General features: G+C 42.6%; 2 protein-coding genes across 5 annotated transcripts in view; one reads left to right on the forward strand and one right to left on the reverse strand.

Moving 5' to 3' along the window:
• ERP44 (endoplasmic reticulum protein 44) overlaps positions 1 to 1,539 on the reverse strand; it is a 48,333-nt gene extending 46,794 nt beyond the window's left edge. Inside the window, exon 1 of one of the 2 annotated variants that reach the window (XM_061448975.1) lies at positions 1,275 to 1,539. In XM_061448975.1, the coding sequence (XP_061304959.1) occupies positions 1,275 to 1,331 (57 nt within the window). In that variant the 5' untranslated portion in view covers positions 1,332 to 1,539. Of the gene's footprint in view, positions 1 to 602; positions 751 to 1,274 lie in introns of those variants that run through there. The other variant, XM_061448976.1, reaches the window with a different exon arrangement.
• A 7-nt stretch (positions 1,540 to 1,546) lies between these two features.
• Positions 1,547 to 16,642, forward strand: part of INVS (inversin) — an 85,155-nt gene continuing 70,059 nt past the window's right edge. For 2 of the 3 annotated variants that reach the window (XM_061448967.1, XM_061448968.1), the window contains exons 1-3: positions 1,547 to 1,680; positions 6,733 to 6,899; positions 10,593 to 10,759. In XM_061448967.1, the coding sequence (XP_061304951.1) occupies positions 6,794 to 6,899; positions 10,593 to 10,759 (273 nt within the window). In that variant the 5' untranslated portion in view covers positions 1,547 to 1,680; positions 6,733 to 6,793. Of the gene's footprint in view, positions 1,681 to 6,732; positions 6,900 to 10,592; positions 10,760 to 16,642 lie in introns of those variants that run through there. The other variant, XM_061448969.1, reaches the window with a different exon arrangement.

The following is a 16,642-nucleotide window of genomic DNA, read 5'->3' on the forward strand; positions in this document are numbered from 1 at the left end:
TAATAATTTAACCAGAGCTTACCCAGGCAGAAGTGCACATTTTAAAGGGATAACAAGTACTTGTTCTGTTTATTAAGTAATTCTCACATTTCTAACTATTTCATTCATTAATAGCGATATTACTATGTACTTCCCTTTGGATTTCCAAAGCTCTGTCTACCTTCATCTCCAATTATTTATGTTCTCACTAATTTTATTCTTCCATATATTTAAAATAGATTAAATTCATTAGCATCTTAATCCCAAATCCCATTAAACCTACTCACACAAGACCCCTGTAGCTCTGCAAGACACTTAAGCTATGAAAAGCTGAGACTGTCCCAATGCAACTCTGTAAAAGTATGAATCACTAAATCTGCCTGTTTAAAAAACAGATGAAGTGCCACACAGACAACTTATCTCCACAAAACACACACATCAGTGATTGCATTTGTGTACGTGCAAAGCCAGAAGGTGGCTTAAGTCATGCATGTAATGCCAGCCTAAAGAAAAAAAAAATAGCTGTAGCGCTGTAGCCCGACAACTAAAGATAAATCTGACGCCTGTGCAAGACAGCTCGGGAAGTTTTCCCAGCTCCTGCCGCCGAGCTGAGCTGGGGTTACCTCACCGCAGGCGTGCTCCCAGAAAGGACGCATAGGCAGCCCCGTCCTCGCTCGGCCACGGGAGCCAGCTCCCCTCTATTTAAGGGCAGCGGCACTGAAACACAGGCGACAAGCGGACTTCGGGGAGGCACAGTTCAGGCAGCGCTCTCCCGGCCCACCCCCTCCCCTCGCTTCCCCTCTCTGGCTCCTGAAGAGGGGAAGCACGACACCGGCCTCCACCATGCAAGCACCAAAGCGAGACCCCATCGCCTGCCAGGCCAATGCCCCGAGCCGGCTCCTGAGCCTCGGCCCACAGAGCGTCAGGCCCGGCCCCACCCCGCCGCCGGCCCGTTCCGGGTCCGCAGCCTATCAGCCTCAGCCACAACACCGCGCTCCGCCAACCGGGGCCGCTCCCGCAACCGCCGCTCGCCTCCCCCATCCCCCCCGTTCCCCGCCGAGCAGGTGCTGGCGGAGCTGCCCCGTCGTCCCCCGGAGAGGCGAAGGCCACAACCCGGTTCCAGACACGTTCCCGGTGCGCACAAGCAGGGCGAGCAGGATAACTCTGGTGGCTGGGGGGGGAAGAGCCCCAAGGTCCATCGGCCACCCCCAGGCCGCCCAGCCCAGGCCGACGCTCCCACCGGCACAACCGGGCGGGAGAGCAGTGGGGAAGCGACGCGGTGCCGGTTAGCTCACCAGGAGGAGGAGGAGGCAGCCAGGGTCAGGCAGGAGCGGGAAGATGGCGGGTCTCATGGTAGATCGGGCGCCCGGGAGGGGGGAGAAACGCGGCTCCCACTCTCCACGGCGACTCCTCACTTCCCCCGTCGCCAGGAAACACCCGGCCAAGTTCCACCGCGGAGGCCCGAGCTGCCCGCCTCCACTGCTCACTTCCGGGTTCCCGCGCCTCACGGGGGACGCCGGGAACTGTAGTTCCAGCCGCCTACCGCCTGGTCCGGTCACGGCGCCCAGGATGGGAGGGGAAGGGATGGGATGGAGCGATCCCAGAACGCACCGGGGCTGCCCGCGCATGAACCCCGGCCCCGCCCGGCCTCTGAGGGGTGGGACCTGGTGGCGGCGCGATGAGGAGGCGGGTGGGGTCGAGGTGAGTTACGGAGCGCATCTGAGAGGGGAGGGAAAGAGGGAGGCGGCGGCGGCGGCGGCGGCGGCTCCTCTCACAGCTCAGGCGAGGCAGGGTTAACCCTTTCCTCCTTGATGGCCTGGGTGTCCTGTGGCACCGCAGCCTCTTACGCTCTCGATCAGGTGCTGGGTGCTTGTTACCGGTCCCCGTAGCCCGCGCTGGAGGAAGAAGAAGGTGTCCCAGCCGGCCCTCACAGCGGTGGCGGGAAGCGTGCGACAGCCCTTGCTGCTGAGGCGGCGGGGCCCGGGCGGGTTTGGAAAGTTGTTCGCGTTTCGTTTGGCGCCTTTGGGTCTCGCCTTGGCCCGTCAGCCGACGGGGCTGGGGGGAACGGCACTGGCTCTGGGGAGGACGAGGAGTTATGAAAGCTGCTTTCTGTGCGTAAGGCGAGGAGCGTAGCCTGAGTAAGAGAGCAGAGCGGCTGGGGGAGAGGGAGGTTCCAGCTGCAAAATTGGGTTAAAACGGAACGTCATCATTCAGTTTATATTCGACGCTTCAGCAGATTTGTGCGCTTTGTCACTTCCTCAGTTCTAAGTACTAAAAAGAAAGAACACCTAAAATTCAGTGTTTCCTCTTCCAATAAAACTTCGCACCTTTGAGAGGTTTCAGAGCTGTCTCAAAAGGATCATGGAAAGCCGCGCTCTGTGTTTTTCACGTTTCCACTATGTACACAAGCGAAGGGGGTGAAATGGGGCGTAACGCCATTTAAAAAATCCTTCACATCAACTTTTTGCAAGTCAAACTCAATTTGGTGTCAGAGAAAGCATTATGGGCTCAGACTTCATGTGTGACACTGCAAAAATCATTTGGCCTGTCAGTTTTCTTGAGCTGAAAACGCCACTATATGTAGTGTATATATATATGTGTGTGTGTGTATACACAAATCGTGTAAATTTTTTGTAGTCTGAATTGTGACCTTAGCTTTTATCAGATCTGCTTATATCTACCTTAAGAACCTGTGCTCTTCAATCTGTAGAATAGCCTGTCTTCTGAGTTAATTCACAATTGAAAAATACTATTTCTTTTTCATAGCAGTCATTCTTAACTTGGAAATTGTATCAGTAAATTTGACAGAGTGATCTTGTTTAAATTTTAACAACCGAGTTTTGCTGAATAGAAAAATGATGTAATTCTGATTATCTATATAATGCAAAGTAAACTTATCACAGTTTAGTATGAGATTTCACACGCCTTGAAAGAGCTCTTGGTGTACTCATGGCTGTCCCTTCATTTCGGGTGACTTGACAAAGCTAATCTTCTTCTCTATGTTACCTTAAGGAAGAAAAAGTGAATTATTTACTTGCTTCCAATAATTCAATGCATATTGCAGATAATGTCATTTATGTCACTTTTTATAAACAGATCTTTTAGTTATCTATTGTTTTTTTCATCCCTTATGAATAAATGCCTCATTTTTTGTTAATGAGAATCTTTATTAAAAGTCTTCCAGATACCAGTTCATCTGCTTGTCATATGCATGAGAGAAGTATCTGAGGGAAGTTACATATTTTACTTTTAGAGTGCCTCATAATATTTCAGAATGTCCCTGCTGCAGAATTAGCTCTTTCAACTGAGTTATGATACTGTCCTGAGAATTGCTGTAGAAGCAATTCGTTGCTTCTCTCACTATGTGATTACTGACACTGTGTGGATGTGGTTCTTGTTTTCATCTGGAAATTACGAACATCTTTTGTTATTAATTCTCTTCTGTAAGCAGTCAGTTTTATGTAATTGTTGCTGTAGTTGGGATGCTTCTGGTGCTTTACTAAGTTTTTCAGTTTTTGCTGAATTTTATGCTGCTGCCCCTGGATGTTTTATATTCTAGTTTGTTTGCAGAAGGGTAAAATGTACAAAAAAATGTAGCAAAAGATATCAGTGATAATTTTGTGGAATAAAATCAGTATCTCAAAATTGCAGTAAGTGAAATATTCCACTCAATAATGTAGAGTTCTAATGGATTTCTTGTACCCAGAGGAAGCTTTTGTGGGAAAGGTGAAGTTAAATAAGTTAAAGAAAAGATGTACTCCTGTATGCCAAATGCATGTTAAACTCATAATTTATATGATAGATCTATCATAGATCTATCTCTGTGACCTTTTCTCTTTTTTTTTTTTTACCCTTGTTCTTATTGCAGTTGAGTATTGTAGTTTCCTTTATGTAGGAGGCAAATTTCTATGGCTGTAGGAGTAACTAAGCAGAAAAAATTTAATGGTTAAGTAGGGGGAAGAACTGTGACTCCTTGTAACTGACACTCAGTTTCATGTTGCCCCTTTTGGTTTCTCCAGATTTGCCTGAATTAGAAATGCCTCATCTGCTTTTATGCAGTATAATGTAGAGGAGGTAACAGAAGTCATAAACTATACTGCTAGGTTGGGAGAAAAAGTTTAGCTTTCAATGAAACATCTCAGTTATACATCCAAAAAAGTCAAAAAGGCAGTTTTGTTGGAGTAGCAGAGGATACTTGGGAAGCAGAGAATGATGCAAGTGTTTTGAATGATGTGGATATTCTTTATTCTCCTTAAAAGAAAACAATGATTATAGGTAACACTTGGAATGTTTGAAGGGCTGTTACGCTGAGATGAAAACATTCATGCTTTAAGTTTTAAAGTGTCTTTGGACTTGCTGGGCTTGCGTAAGCTCTGTCCATCCTCCATTGTCACGTCTGCACTGGCATTTCTTTGGCTTTCTCAAGCACCAAGTCACGTTGAGCTGTTCTGTAATTTGTCATGGTGTATGATGGCACCATGCCTTATGTGGCTCTAAGAATGGAAATGTTGTTAACCTCTTGTCACATTAGCTCTTTGAACTCCTTTCTGTTCTCTGCTTCTGGAAGTCAACAAAGCCATGAATCCATTAATGACACACTTCAGATTATGGGAAGGATCGCATACTTGTGTGGTAAAACAAGTGTGTCAAAAAATGTTCGATCGCTTTTCTGAAACATAGAGAGGTTCACCAAACTCACTAAGGATGGAGGCATTTGTGGCTTCCAAGAGACGTTGAACGTCATAGTTTTCATACTATTCTTAGGCTCATGAAGAGGAGGAGAGTGGTGGGGTACGATCGCATTGTTCCATAGGTTTCAGATGACCAGAAATGATTCCAGAGGAGATTAAAGATTAAATGATTAAAGAGGAGAAAATACTTTCATAAAGTTATGTGAGGAGCTTGTCCTCATGCTTTTGTGCAAGCATGGAGTACACCAGTGCTGGTGTAGAATCAACTATCTGTTGTGCTCTAATAACTGGTCACTTCAGACAGGTAGAGATGCCATACATGCTTGGTGTTGGCAAGTTGTTTGTTGGGGGACTCGGATAATTTCAGAAATAATGTTATAGGGGTGTCTGGAACAAAAGTTCGGTTTAGGGAAATTGCTTGCTTTGTGAAAATGTAGTGAGCCACTGCATGTTTCCATAACACGTGTTCTCTGAGGCGTGATAAAGTTAGGCAATACCATAGTTACTCCTGGTTCTGAAGTAACTCAGAGACAGCAAAGGGAGATCTGTGAACACAAGCAAGGAAACGTTCCAGTAGTGAGGAGTTCTAGTTTTTTTACTTAAAGCAACTAGCATCTCATGCCTTTCTAGTCACACCGTTACTAGTTTGTGTAGGGGAGAGAGGTTGGAAGGTAAGGTATATTTCTTAAAACACAGTGGACCTGCTTTCATGGCTCATGAAAGCTTAACTGGACAGAGTTCAGAGAAGGAGTGTTCAGTGATGTATTTAAACGTTGGAAAAAGTGGCACAGGGTGCTCTTGGCTGTCTGAGGACAAGATGAAAAGGCAGTTATTTAGACACGAGTGTGTTAAAAGCTTTGTCCACTGTTACCATGTGGTATACTTTAGCCAGTGTCTGAGTTATACCTGAGTGTTCCATGCAGAGTGAATGCAGTATATTGATGTGGTGGTGAGCAGGTTTGCACAGCCACATGGTTCTCTATTTGTGTTTATTCCAGGGATGTGTGTATTCCATATTTGTGTTTATTCCATGATATGGACTGATACCATGATTGTGCAGATGTTCTTTGAGTGAGTGATTAGATTAACCATGAAGTGTCCTGATTGATTTTCTTATCAGCTCTGTAAGGAAGTTTGGAACTTATGAAGAAGAGTCTACAACTATATTAAAGTATTAAATTGTATTTGATTTTTTTGTTATTATTGTTTGCAGGTAAAGGCCTTTGCTTTTATTACTTGATGCTTAAATATCTGCTGTAGAAATTTACACTTTCTTTTACATAAAAGTGAATTCTTTTTGGTATTTTAAAAACATTTTCCCCCAATGTTGATATAACTGCATCTGCAGTTATCTTAATAACAACAGATGGCTGTAGTGATATATGAGATTTATAGAACAGATAAAGCAAAGATGGTTGACAATAGCAATTGAAGCAAAATAGCTTCCTCTTGCTGATTTCCAAATGTGCCATGATATAAATGTGGGATACGACAAAAAGAGTATATTTAAATTAACATTGAACAGAAGACTAGGTGAAACATCCCCAGAATTAAGTACACAGCCTCAGTGATACCACCTGTTTTTTGTTTTGTTTTTTTTACCTGGTGTATGCAATTATTGTTTGCTTACCTCAGATTGTTTTCCATTCCAAATATGAAGTATAAGGAGAGTTGAAAGTTGAAGTTTTAAGTATTTGATACTTTTGGAGAAAATGAACAAGTTTTCAGGTGTGCAGGCCTTTTTCATTTCTAAATTAGTGTGTGGCCCTGAGCTGATGATCATTATGAAGATCGTGAGGCAGCTCAGCAAAGGTAGCGGTTCTGTTTCAGAACAGGCTAGGAAGGCAACTTCAGGGGTAGACATGATTTAGGAAAGAAATGAGAATGCCATTATACCACTGTATAAATCCATGTTTTACCCACATCTTGAATAACCAGTGGAGTTTTCTTTCTGTCCCAAAGGGGTTGGAACAGAACTGTCAAAAGTCCCCGAAAAAGGGCAATTAAAAGTCACACATACAGAAAAAAAGTATTCTATTTTGCTGTTTTGTTTTTTTTTTAGGACTGAATTCCTATAAAAAATGGTGGTGCAGATCTGACCTATGGTAACACCTTGAAAGAGTATGAATATTTCAGCAAACTGCCTCTTCAGTGGTTCCTCATTAGCATCTGAAGTGCATGCTGCTGCTGTTAATGGAGATAAGAATGCCCTCCAAAAGCTAATAGCAGGTAAATGTTTTTATTATACATGTGTTTGGATTCCTTCAGAACTGAAGCATTTTGGTTTTGACTTCCTGCTCTGATCTTGTCTTGGTTTTGGGTGGGATAGAGTTGATTTTCTTCCTAGTAGCTGGTGCAGTGCTGTGGGTTTTACCCTTTTCCAGTTCTCCTCCCCATCACACTGGTGCAGCAGAGAGAGAAAGTGAGCAGCTGCATGGGTTAGCCATGATACATCTTTAAAATATGTTTTCATTTTTTGATTATGTATTTCTAGAATAAACGTAGTCCTGAAAATATGGCTGATTTTTCTTAATTTTTATTACCCATTGCTTTTGATTGGTGCTTCTTCATGGAATAAAATGGAGAGTTGGTAAGTGATGACAACCAGAAGAGTTGTTCAGGACTCCTGTTTCAGGGAATTTCTGGAGAAGTGCTTTGGGCTGAAATATTTTGCCTGCAAATCCTTGGGTTTGGAATTGCTTTTGTATAAACTTATTTTACAGATCATTTATTATGGTTAATGAAGTCTCATCACTGTGTAGTGTGTATTTGTTAATTTCACAGCCAAAAGATGTATTTTGAAAACACAAAGGAACAAATACTTATGTGTACTGGTATATCTTGTCAAATACACCACAAAACAGCCATTAGAACCAGGTAAGGAGATCACTATTCTTTTAGTGGTATCATGCAGCAACAATATGAAAATGCTGCATGTTATTTTTACCTGAGAAAGAAAACTGCATAATCCTTGCAGCCTTTGCTATAATAACAGCATTTGGCTTTTCTGCTTTGTCAAGTTTTGACAGGATATGAGACAGACTTTACTTTTGCCAGAGCAGGACCAAATAAATTATTGCCTAGCAGAAGAAGAATGCATCAGAGTAATATTTTTAGCTGTTTACCAGGCACTGTTGAAAGTAGGACTTCATGCCAGAAGTAAATTGAGCAATTGGTGTTACTCACTGAACTTCATGACTGCACTTAGCAGCATCATCAAATTCAGGATAGTACTTCATTCAGCTTTATGTCGAATTCAGGACAGTACTTCAGCTTTATGTGTGTGTTATTCTAGCACAAGTCCAAGCTCTGCATCTTGATTATGTATCTAGAGATATATGCAGTAACATAAAGTCCCACTTTCTCATTCTTTCAGGGAGGGCCTTCTACCTCTAAATCTGTTGTTACTTCCTCTTTGAGTTTTCCCTATTCAGATATTAATGTAGGAGAGGGGTATAGAGGCTGGTTAAACAGTCTCTTAGAGCAGCCCCTCTAATCTGTTTGGTGCTCGTGTTTGGTGATTGTTCCGTTTCCCATCTGTAGCTGGATGGAGCCTGTGTGATTTTAGACAAACATATACATTGTATTTGCATATAATTCATGAGTATGGATGCATATGCAATCTGCTGCCCAAAAGCCTGTGATTTTAAAGGAGCAGGTGTTTCAAATAATACAGTGTGTTCTGGGTACTGTGTTACTTCTGACATCCTGTGCTAATAAGAGCAGAAATAGACAGAATCAAAGGTAAATAGAAAATTTATATAGAGAAAGAGGGCTTTGGAACAAAGTATCTCTGAATGATAACCAGTGCTGATGCTTAATTACAGGACTTTCTGTACAGCCTATGGGTTAAATACCATAGAGTAAGATATATGTAAAGTGCTTATTGTATAACCAGTGCTCTGACAAAAGTGTGCTAATTGTTTGCATTGCATGAGTTGTGTGGTACTGTATCACATTGTTTTAGAACAAAGCATTTATTGTTAGGTTGAAATGTAAAACATTGATGGCTTCACTATATATAACCCTTTAACTACTTTTTCTAATAGTAGAAGAAAGACTAATCTTGAAACTGCATCCAGTTTGCATTGAAATTTTAATATTCTGAAAGTCTAGCAAACGTTTTTACAAGTTAGGAAAATAAAAAAAAATCATACTCCCTTGTTCAACTCTTAAGTTGCATTTTGAATTATTACCTAATGGCCATGCAAATAATTTAAAAAGTTACAATTTTCTATATACTGCTTTTTAATGCACTTAGTAAATATTACAACTTGTCATACAAGTTGAAGTTGCATATAAATCCAAAACAAGCATACATGTTTTTCTACATACATGGAAGTCTTAAAAAAATTAGTAAAACTAGGATGTCATGTTTTAAATGATGCTGTTGATCATATGATGAGAATGTAAGATTTGTGGAGGGGAAAGTGTCAGTGTGGACAATGTTTGTTTCTGTATGCTTCCTATTCTGATATCTGTGGAAGCCATGTAAGTGGGGGTATTGATACACATCTAAAAACCAAAGGAGAAAACAAATCTCGAATACAAATAAGATTAAGAAAAAGAAATGGCCATATAAATCAAGCTTAAACATCAACAATCCCCCCCCCCCCCCCCCCCCCCCCCAAGAGCAGAAAGCTTTTTCTCAATGCAAACCATAATTTCTAAGTAAGGGAAGGTGTTGCAGAATGAATCATGAAAACAATGTGCTGTTCATTCAACAGTTTTAAAGGAGCTCTGAGATGGAGTGAGCAAGCAAATGCTTGCTCTAACTCGCAGTGTCCTGATATACAGTGTTTTTTGTGAGAGACTTGGTTGGTAGGGAATGAACTTTGGTTCTTGATATTCCCCTTGATTCACATTTAATCTGCTTGACTCTTCTGCTGGGTGAATCAATAGGACTTACAGTAAAGAATAAGATTACTAGATATTTAGATAACTATGCTATATGCTGGGGGAGAGTGAAGATTGTGTTTGTAAAGGAGAAGCATGCTTCTGCTGGAGATCTTTTGAAGCAACAACAAACATGCAGACAGGGGAATATTAAAAAAAAACAAACAAAACCACAAAAAAAAAACAAAACAACTCAAAAAAAACCTTACCTGTTAAAATTCAATGTTTCTTGAGTAATTGCAGACAACACTGCTACATGGGAGATAGATTTAGTCGTGATGTGTAGTCAGTGGATGCCCATGAATTTGTAGGTGCTAGTTTCTATGTGGTAACATAACAGAAATAAGAAACTTTGTAATGAAGGGTGCATACTGCTTTGTTTGGAGTTTTTTTGACTGTGAATAGGAATACAATGTTTTGATTTTTTTTAATAGGACCTCAGACTTCTTATTTAGCTTAATTGCTGCATTACTAACCTTACCAATTCAAGAAAGCTGAAAGTATTGCAGTAGTTTCCATACTGCAAGGCACTATGAAGTAAATAATGGTATTGATGTAATATTGACATGTTTATGCTTTTTAAGCAAACATTGCTGTGAGTAGGCTTCGAAGCTTGTTTTAGTTACAGTATTTACAGGTTTCAGAAGGACTCTTTGGTAATGTGCTGTTGCTGGTTTTTAAAGTATTCTTTGCAGCCGTGATCTGTATAACTATTTTAAAATTACATAAATTATGCCACTGCAGAATGTTACTGGTGCTAATATTTGTGGAACTCATGTTTTCTGAATGTACTTTTTTTCTGTAAATATATTTGGAAATGTCCTGTGAAAGTCAGTAAAAACTGGTTGAAAAGTAGTAACTTTATCTTATACTTCATTATTTTGATCACCTTACCTGTGTAAGGTAGACAGGTATGGTACACAACACCTTTTAATTTATAATAAGATACCTTTTTAATAAAAAAGTATTACTTTTAGTTAAATACTCATAGACTTAACTGGTTTATGTGATTTTGTTTTTTTAAAGGCAACTCTGAGCTGAAAGATAAAGAAGACCAGTTTGGAAGAACTCCGCTTATGTACTGTGTATTGGCTGACAGGCTGGACTGTGCAGAGGCACTGCTGAAGGCTGGAGCTGATGTTAATAGAGCTGATCGTAGCAGAAGAACCGCTCTCCATCTTGCTGCTCAAAAGGTAATTACATTACAAGTGCTCAGCTGTTGTATGAACTTGTTGCATTCACAACAAGTATGATGTGGTTTGCCCCTGTCTGGATGCAGGTGCCCACCAAAGCTCCTCTATCTCTCCCTTCCTCAGCTTGATAGGGAGAGAAAATAGGACAAAAAGCTTGTTGGTCAAGATAAGGAGAGAGATCGCTCACCAGTTACCACCATGAAAAAAACAAACTTGCCTTGGGGAAATAGTTTAACTTGCCTCCAATCAAATCAGTGTAGGATAATGAGAAATAAAATCTTAAAACCCAAAATTCTATACCCCCTCCCCTTGCATGACACAGGAAGACAGGGAGATGTTTCAGTCATTGTAGGCAGAAGGCCATGTAGAAGTTATTTTTTTTCTTCTCGGGTTTATCTTCTGTTCCACTATTAAAGGCAGAATGTTTTGGTCTCTCTTGTTAAATGGAAAGGTCTCCCAAGAAATTTTGAAACGGTGTACACTCCTTAAAAAAGGAGAGGTCACAGAATCATAGACTGGTTTGGTTTGGAAGAGATCTTAAACACCATCCAGTTTCAACTCCCTGCCATGGGCAGGGACACCTTCAATTAGACCCCATCCAGCCTGGTCATGAACGCTTCCATGGATGGGGCATCCACAATGTCTCTGGGCAAGCTGTGCCACCCCCACAATAAAGAATTTCTTCCTAATGTGTAATCTAAATCTCCCCTCTATCAGCTTAAAACCATTTCCCCTTGTCATGTCACTACATGTTCTTATGAAAAGTTCCTCTCCAGGGTTCTTATAGGCCCCCTTTAGGTACTGGAAGGCTGCTATAAGGTCTCCCTGGAGCCTTCTCCAGGCTGAACAAGCCCAAAACTCTGTCAGCCTTCATAATGAGAGGTGCTCCAGCCTTCTGATCATCAGGTCAAGCCATTAACTTCAGAAAAATTTAAACAGTTAAACAAGAAGACTGCAAAAGCCCAAACCCACCAGAAAATGATATAAATTACTTCAGGAATGCACCTGTAAATGTTGCCATAAGAGTTTCAGAGGCAAGTTGTGACTCCATGAACACAGATATAATTCACTGGGAACTGAAACAGTGACTGATTGCAACAGAAGTAAAATCATTAACATAATTTGCCAGTGTCTTCACACTGCAGAATTATATTCCTGTGTGTATACGGATCATGTAAGTTGGTAAAACTTAAATTATTGTGAAATGACCATGCTGTGGAGACAGATAGAAATACTGGGATTGCAGTTTAACTACAGACGTTTTCACTTGTAAGCATTCTGGTAGCAATTGCTTCTAGCCTTAAGCTGCAACTTGCTTAAACACCCACATATCATACTTATGAACAGATATGTTTCTACATACCCAAATTACCTGTATATGGGTTGGTAATATGGGTTATATATGTATATGGTTTTTTTTTTTTTTTTTTTAATTAAGTCATTCCAGTTTTATATAAGGAAAAATATAGGCCTGCCTCTTTCGGAGTTTCTCACAGAGGATGCTCACTTACTAGCAGTCTTTTTCCTCTGGGGAAGTAACAGTCTCTATGAATACCCTGAGCATAGCCTCTTGTGTTAATAGGGACAGAAGAAAAAATTCAATATTTTTGTTGTTGGATGCTAATAATATACACTTAAAATTTGCTCAACGATCAGGAGAATATTATTTTTGGCTTTAGGAAGATTAATATTCCCCAGGGGGAAGCATTAAATACTCTGTGCTTATATTAATTCTTTGCTGACACAGTTCTTGATAAATAACAGCACATCCAGGATGCAGTTAGGGATTCTGTGGCAAGTAGATGGGTATATTTTAACAATCTTTAATTGTAATATTTTTGTAATTGTAATTGTAATTTTTGTTTTAAAATGTTTTTTCCTGTATACTCACCAGTAAACATAAGTGTAAAGAAAGAGGTAAGAAAAGACAATCTCTGGAAAGCATAAGACATGGCAAAATATTAGAAACAGAAGGTAGTCTTTAAGTTCACTTATGAAAGCTTGTTCCCAAGTCTTACCTAATGAGTACAATTAAGGTCCAACAGTCCCAAAACCAGAATGTTATTTTCCCCTTTTTGTCCTAGTAAAAGATGTTTGTATTAAACGCTCCTGACTAAAACTTGCCTGGGAGCAAGCTTACACAGTTTTTCCCTCAGTACTTTTTTCAGGATGTAGTTCCTGGAGCTATAGTCTCTCAAATCATTCATAAGGCATTGTTTGAACTGAGCAAATGAAAGAGCAAATATGCTTCTGCTTCTAACTTTGTTTCTCAGTCTACATAATGAAAATAAATCATGGAGCCTTTCAGAGACTGTGAGAACTGCTGTTCTTTATTCCCTGGGCTGCTAACCTTTTGTGACGTTTCCCCTTATGTGAGAGCTCATACTGAGTAATAATAATTCTGTGCCTATAGGTTCATGAAGTGTGAATGAACTTTACGTTCATTCTGTCATACTTTCATGTGAACATACAATTTGACTCAATGTGAAAAATCTGAACAAACCAAGGTAGAAAACAGGAATGCTGGCTGCCCAGCCAGAAAAGGTGATTTTTTTTTTTTTTTTTATACCTAGGACTATCGTTTCCTCTCTATTTAATTGAGCCACAGGCAACAACTGTGATACAAATGTTTTGTTTACTTTCCTGAACAAAGGATTCTCTCTAGTGAATGCAGCCTGAAGATGCTCAAGGGCAGAAGGCACAGTTTCTCATATGTGATTTGTAGGCGTATTACATTACACATACAGATAAACTGATCTAGCTACCAAGGGGTTGTTCCTACTTATGGCCTTTCCCTGACCCCTTCTCACAACTGCGGAGCTGCTCACTGTGTTAACAGAAAATGAACTCTACAAAATAGCAATTCATTTTCTTCCCATTTAGTAGAAATCCTCATGCTCCCAAATGCTTTTCAGTACTGGTTGTGCTGATACTACTGCTGATCTATGCTGTAAGTCTTACTGGAATGGTTAAAAATAAGTACAGGAAAAGTTGAGGAAGACAAAACTCACATTGTTATAGAGATCTGATTTACAATCTAGCCTCCTAGAAAGTTGTGCTGTTACTGCTGAAGAAGAATAATAAAGCATCCAGAGACTTTGCAGGGCTGAACTTCCTAAATGAACTCTGACATAATGAAAAATATTCTTAAAACCTCAGATAAGAATTTAGCAGCTTTCCATTTGATTTGAGGAGGGACAAGGGAGACCTTTTGCAGGTTGTTTTGTGTGTGATGAAAGCAGCTGTGGCTTTCAGGATGTTGTATGTCTCAAATTCTACTTCAGACTGTTCCTTAGATTTCGTGAATACTTCCATTTGCCTCTGCATTAACCTGGCTTGATCAGTGAGCAAAATATTCAAGTATGAAGAGGTGATCTTGAAATTGAAGTATTGGTCTCCTCTTGTGAAACTCAGCAGTCCATTGTAGCTCCAGAGCATCTTAAATTTCACTGTTTCTCCCCTGAAATGTACAAGGTGGCTTGGAACATGCTTATACACAAAAAAGTACTACAGGATAGAAGCATCTTGTGGAGACCAGTGTTAGTTAACCTTTTTTACATGTAGCTAGAGAGAGAAATGATTGTTCTGAAAAGGTTCTGGGAAATCAAGCAACATTATAGAATCATAGAATAATTAGGGTTGGAAAGGACCTTAAGATCATCAAGTTCCAGCCCCCCTGCCATGGGCAGGGACACCTCACACTAAACCATGTCACCCAAGGCTCTCTCCAGCCTGGCCTTGAACACTGCCAGGGATGAAGTATTCACAACATCCTTGGACAACCCATTCCAGTGCCTCATCACCCTCACAGGAAAGAACTTCTTCCTTATATCCAGTCTAAACTTCCCCTGTTTAAGTTTTAACCCATTACCCCTTGTCCTGTCACTACAGTCCCTAATGAAGAGTCCCTCCCCAGCATCCCTGTAGGCCCCCTTCAGATACTGGAAGGCTGCTAGGAGGTCTCCACGCAGCTTCTCTTCTCCAGGCTGAAGAGCCCCAACTTTCTCAGCCTGTCTTCGTACAGGAGGTGCTCCAGTCCCCTGATCATCCTCGTGGCCTCCTCTGGACTTGTTCCAACAGTCCCATGTCCTTTTGATGTCAGGCCAACACACGAATGCTTCTGTCCCTTTCAAAGCCGAGTCCCCTACTACTATGACCCGCGGCTTTTTCCTGGCAGCACCAGTAGAGATCTTCTTTCCCAGTGCCCTAGCCGGCTGTTGATGGTGCGAGTGTGTTTCCTCATCAGCCCCCTGAAGGGGCAGCAAAGCAGTAACAGATTTAGGAGGAAGCCCCTTGCTTTTAATTGTCCTCTTCCTCCTTTTTTTTGTCGTTCTTTTTTGTTACTATTTCCCAGCTCGCTGGGTGAGCGGCCTCCTTCTTTCCTCCACGAGCTACAGGGGACGCTTGAGGCCCCTGCACGGTTTGGGCCAGGAGCAAGCATTCCTGCTTCCTCTCAGCTTCCCGGACATCTTGCAGCCTATGAATAGCATCCCGCAGCTCAGCCCCTGCTGCAGGAGAACCTGCACCAGGGAGCGCCGAGTGCAGCCCTGCCCACTGTGCACCGTCCCCTCACCAGACCTGCAGGCACTCTCTACACCCCGAGCTCTGCACTGCAGCCTCACCTCTCATCGGCTCTGTCTGGGTGCCAACGCTGGCTACCGCCGGGGCAGCGCTCCCAGACCGGGCCCTGCTCCTGAGGCGAGCGCTCACCTGCCCGCACAAACGGCCTCGACCCCCCCTGACCGCTCGGGATCCCTGAGGCAGGTTTGTAACCAATCAGGGCTGGTGTCGCTCCTCCTGGCTCCGCCCCCTGTGAATCCCTGCTCGCCGCAGCGGGGCTGCCGGCTCTTGTCGAGCGCTCGACGCTCACCTCAGTGGCTCTCGCCGCTCTGAGTTGAGGCTTCTGGACGCTGATCTCCCCCCGCTCCGGTGTTGAAGGGTCCTCTCTTGAGCTGCTCACTTCAGCTACTGACCCAAAAAGGACCCAAGGCATGTTTTCCCTTCCTCCATGCCCCCATTTTGCGGCTGCGCCTGCACGTCCTTCACGCTGCTACCAGCAGTGTTCCGTTACCCTGACTGGTAGCTGCTAGTTCAAGGTGGGCTGGTGAACAGGGCTTTTGGTTCCAGTCTGTGGCCAGTCTGGGCTCTAGCAGTGAGCCTGCAACCAGGGATGCTCTGAGGAAGAGATAGGAGACGGTAAGCCAAGTTTATTTGCTCTTATTTCACTTGGGTGCTTTCCCTCTTTCCCCACCACGTTGCTGGCAAAGGTACCCGTTACCCCTTGTCCTGTCACTACAGTCCCTAATGAAGAGTCCCTCCCCAGCATCCCTATAGCCCCCCTTCAGATACTGGAAGGCTTCTAGGAGGTCTCCATGCAGCCTTATCTTTTCCAGGCTGAACAGCCCCAACTTTTTCAGCCTGTCTTCATACGGGAGGTGCTCCAGTCCCCTGATCATCCTCGTGGCCCTCCCCTGGACTTGTTCCAACAGTTCCATGTCCTTTTTATGTTGAGGACATCAGAACTGTACACAATACTCCAGGTGAAGTCTCACAAGTGCAGAGCAGAGGGGCAAGATCACCTCCTTCCACCTGCTGGTCACACTCCTTTTGATGCAGCCCAGGATACGGTTGGCTTTCTGGGTTGTGAGCACACACTGCTGGCTCATGTTGATTTTCTCATCAACCAACAGCCCCAGGTCCTTCTCTGCAGGGCTGCTCTGAATCTCTTCTCTGCCCAACCTGTAGCTGTGCCTGGGATTGCCTCGACCCAGGTGTAGGACCTTGCACTTGGCTTGGTTAAACTTCATAAGGATGGCATCAGCCCACCTTACAAGCGTGTCAAGGTGCTTCTGGGTGGAATTCCTTCTCGCCAGTGTATCGACC

This window comes from Pezoporus flaviventris, unplaced genomic scaffold (assembly GCF_033815535.1).
Source record: "Pezoporus flaviventris isolate CSIRO_AGI_PZ_B2104156 unplaced genomic scaffold, CSIRO_AGI_Pfla_v1 ptg000007l, whole genome shotgun sequence".
In the NCBI taxonomy this organism is placed as follows: domain Eukaryota; kingdom Metazoa; phylum Chordata; class Aves; order Psittaciformes; family Psittacidae; genus Pezoporus; species Pezoporus flaviventris.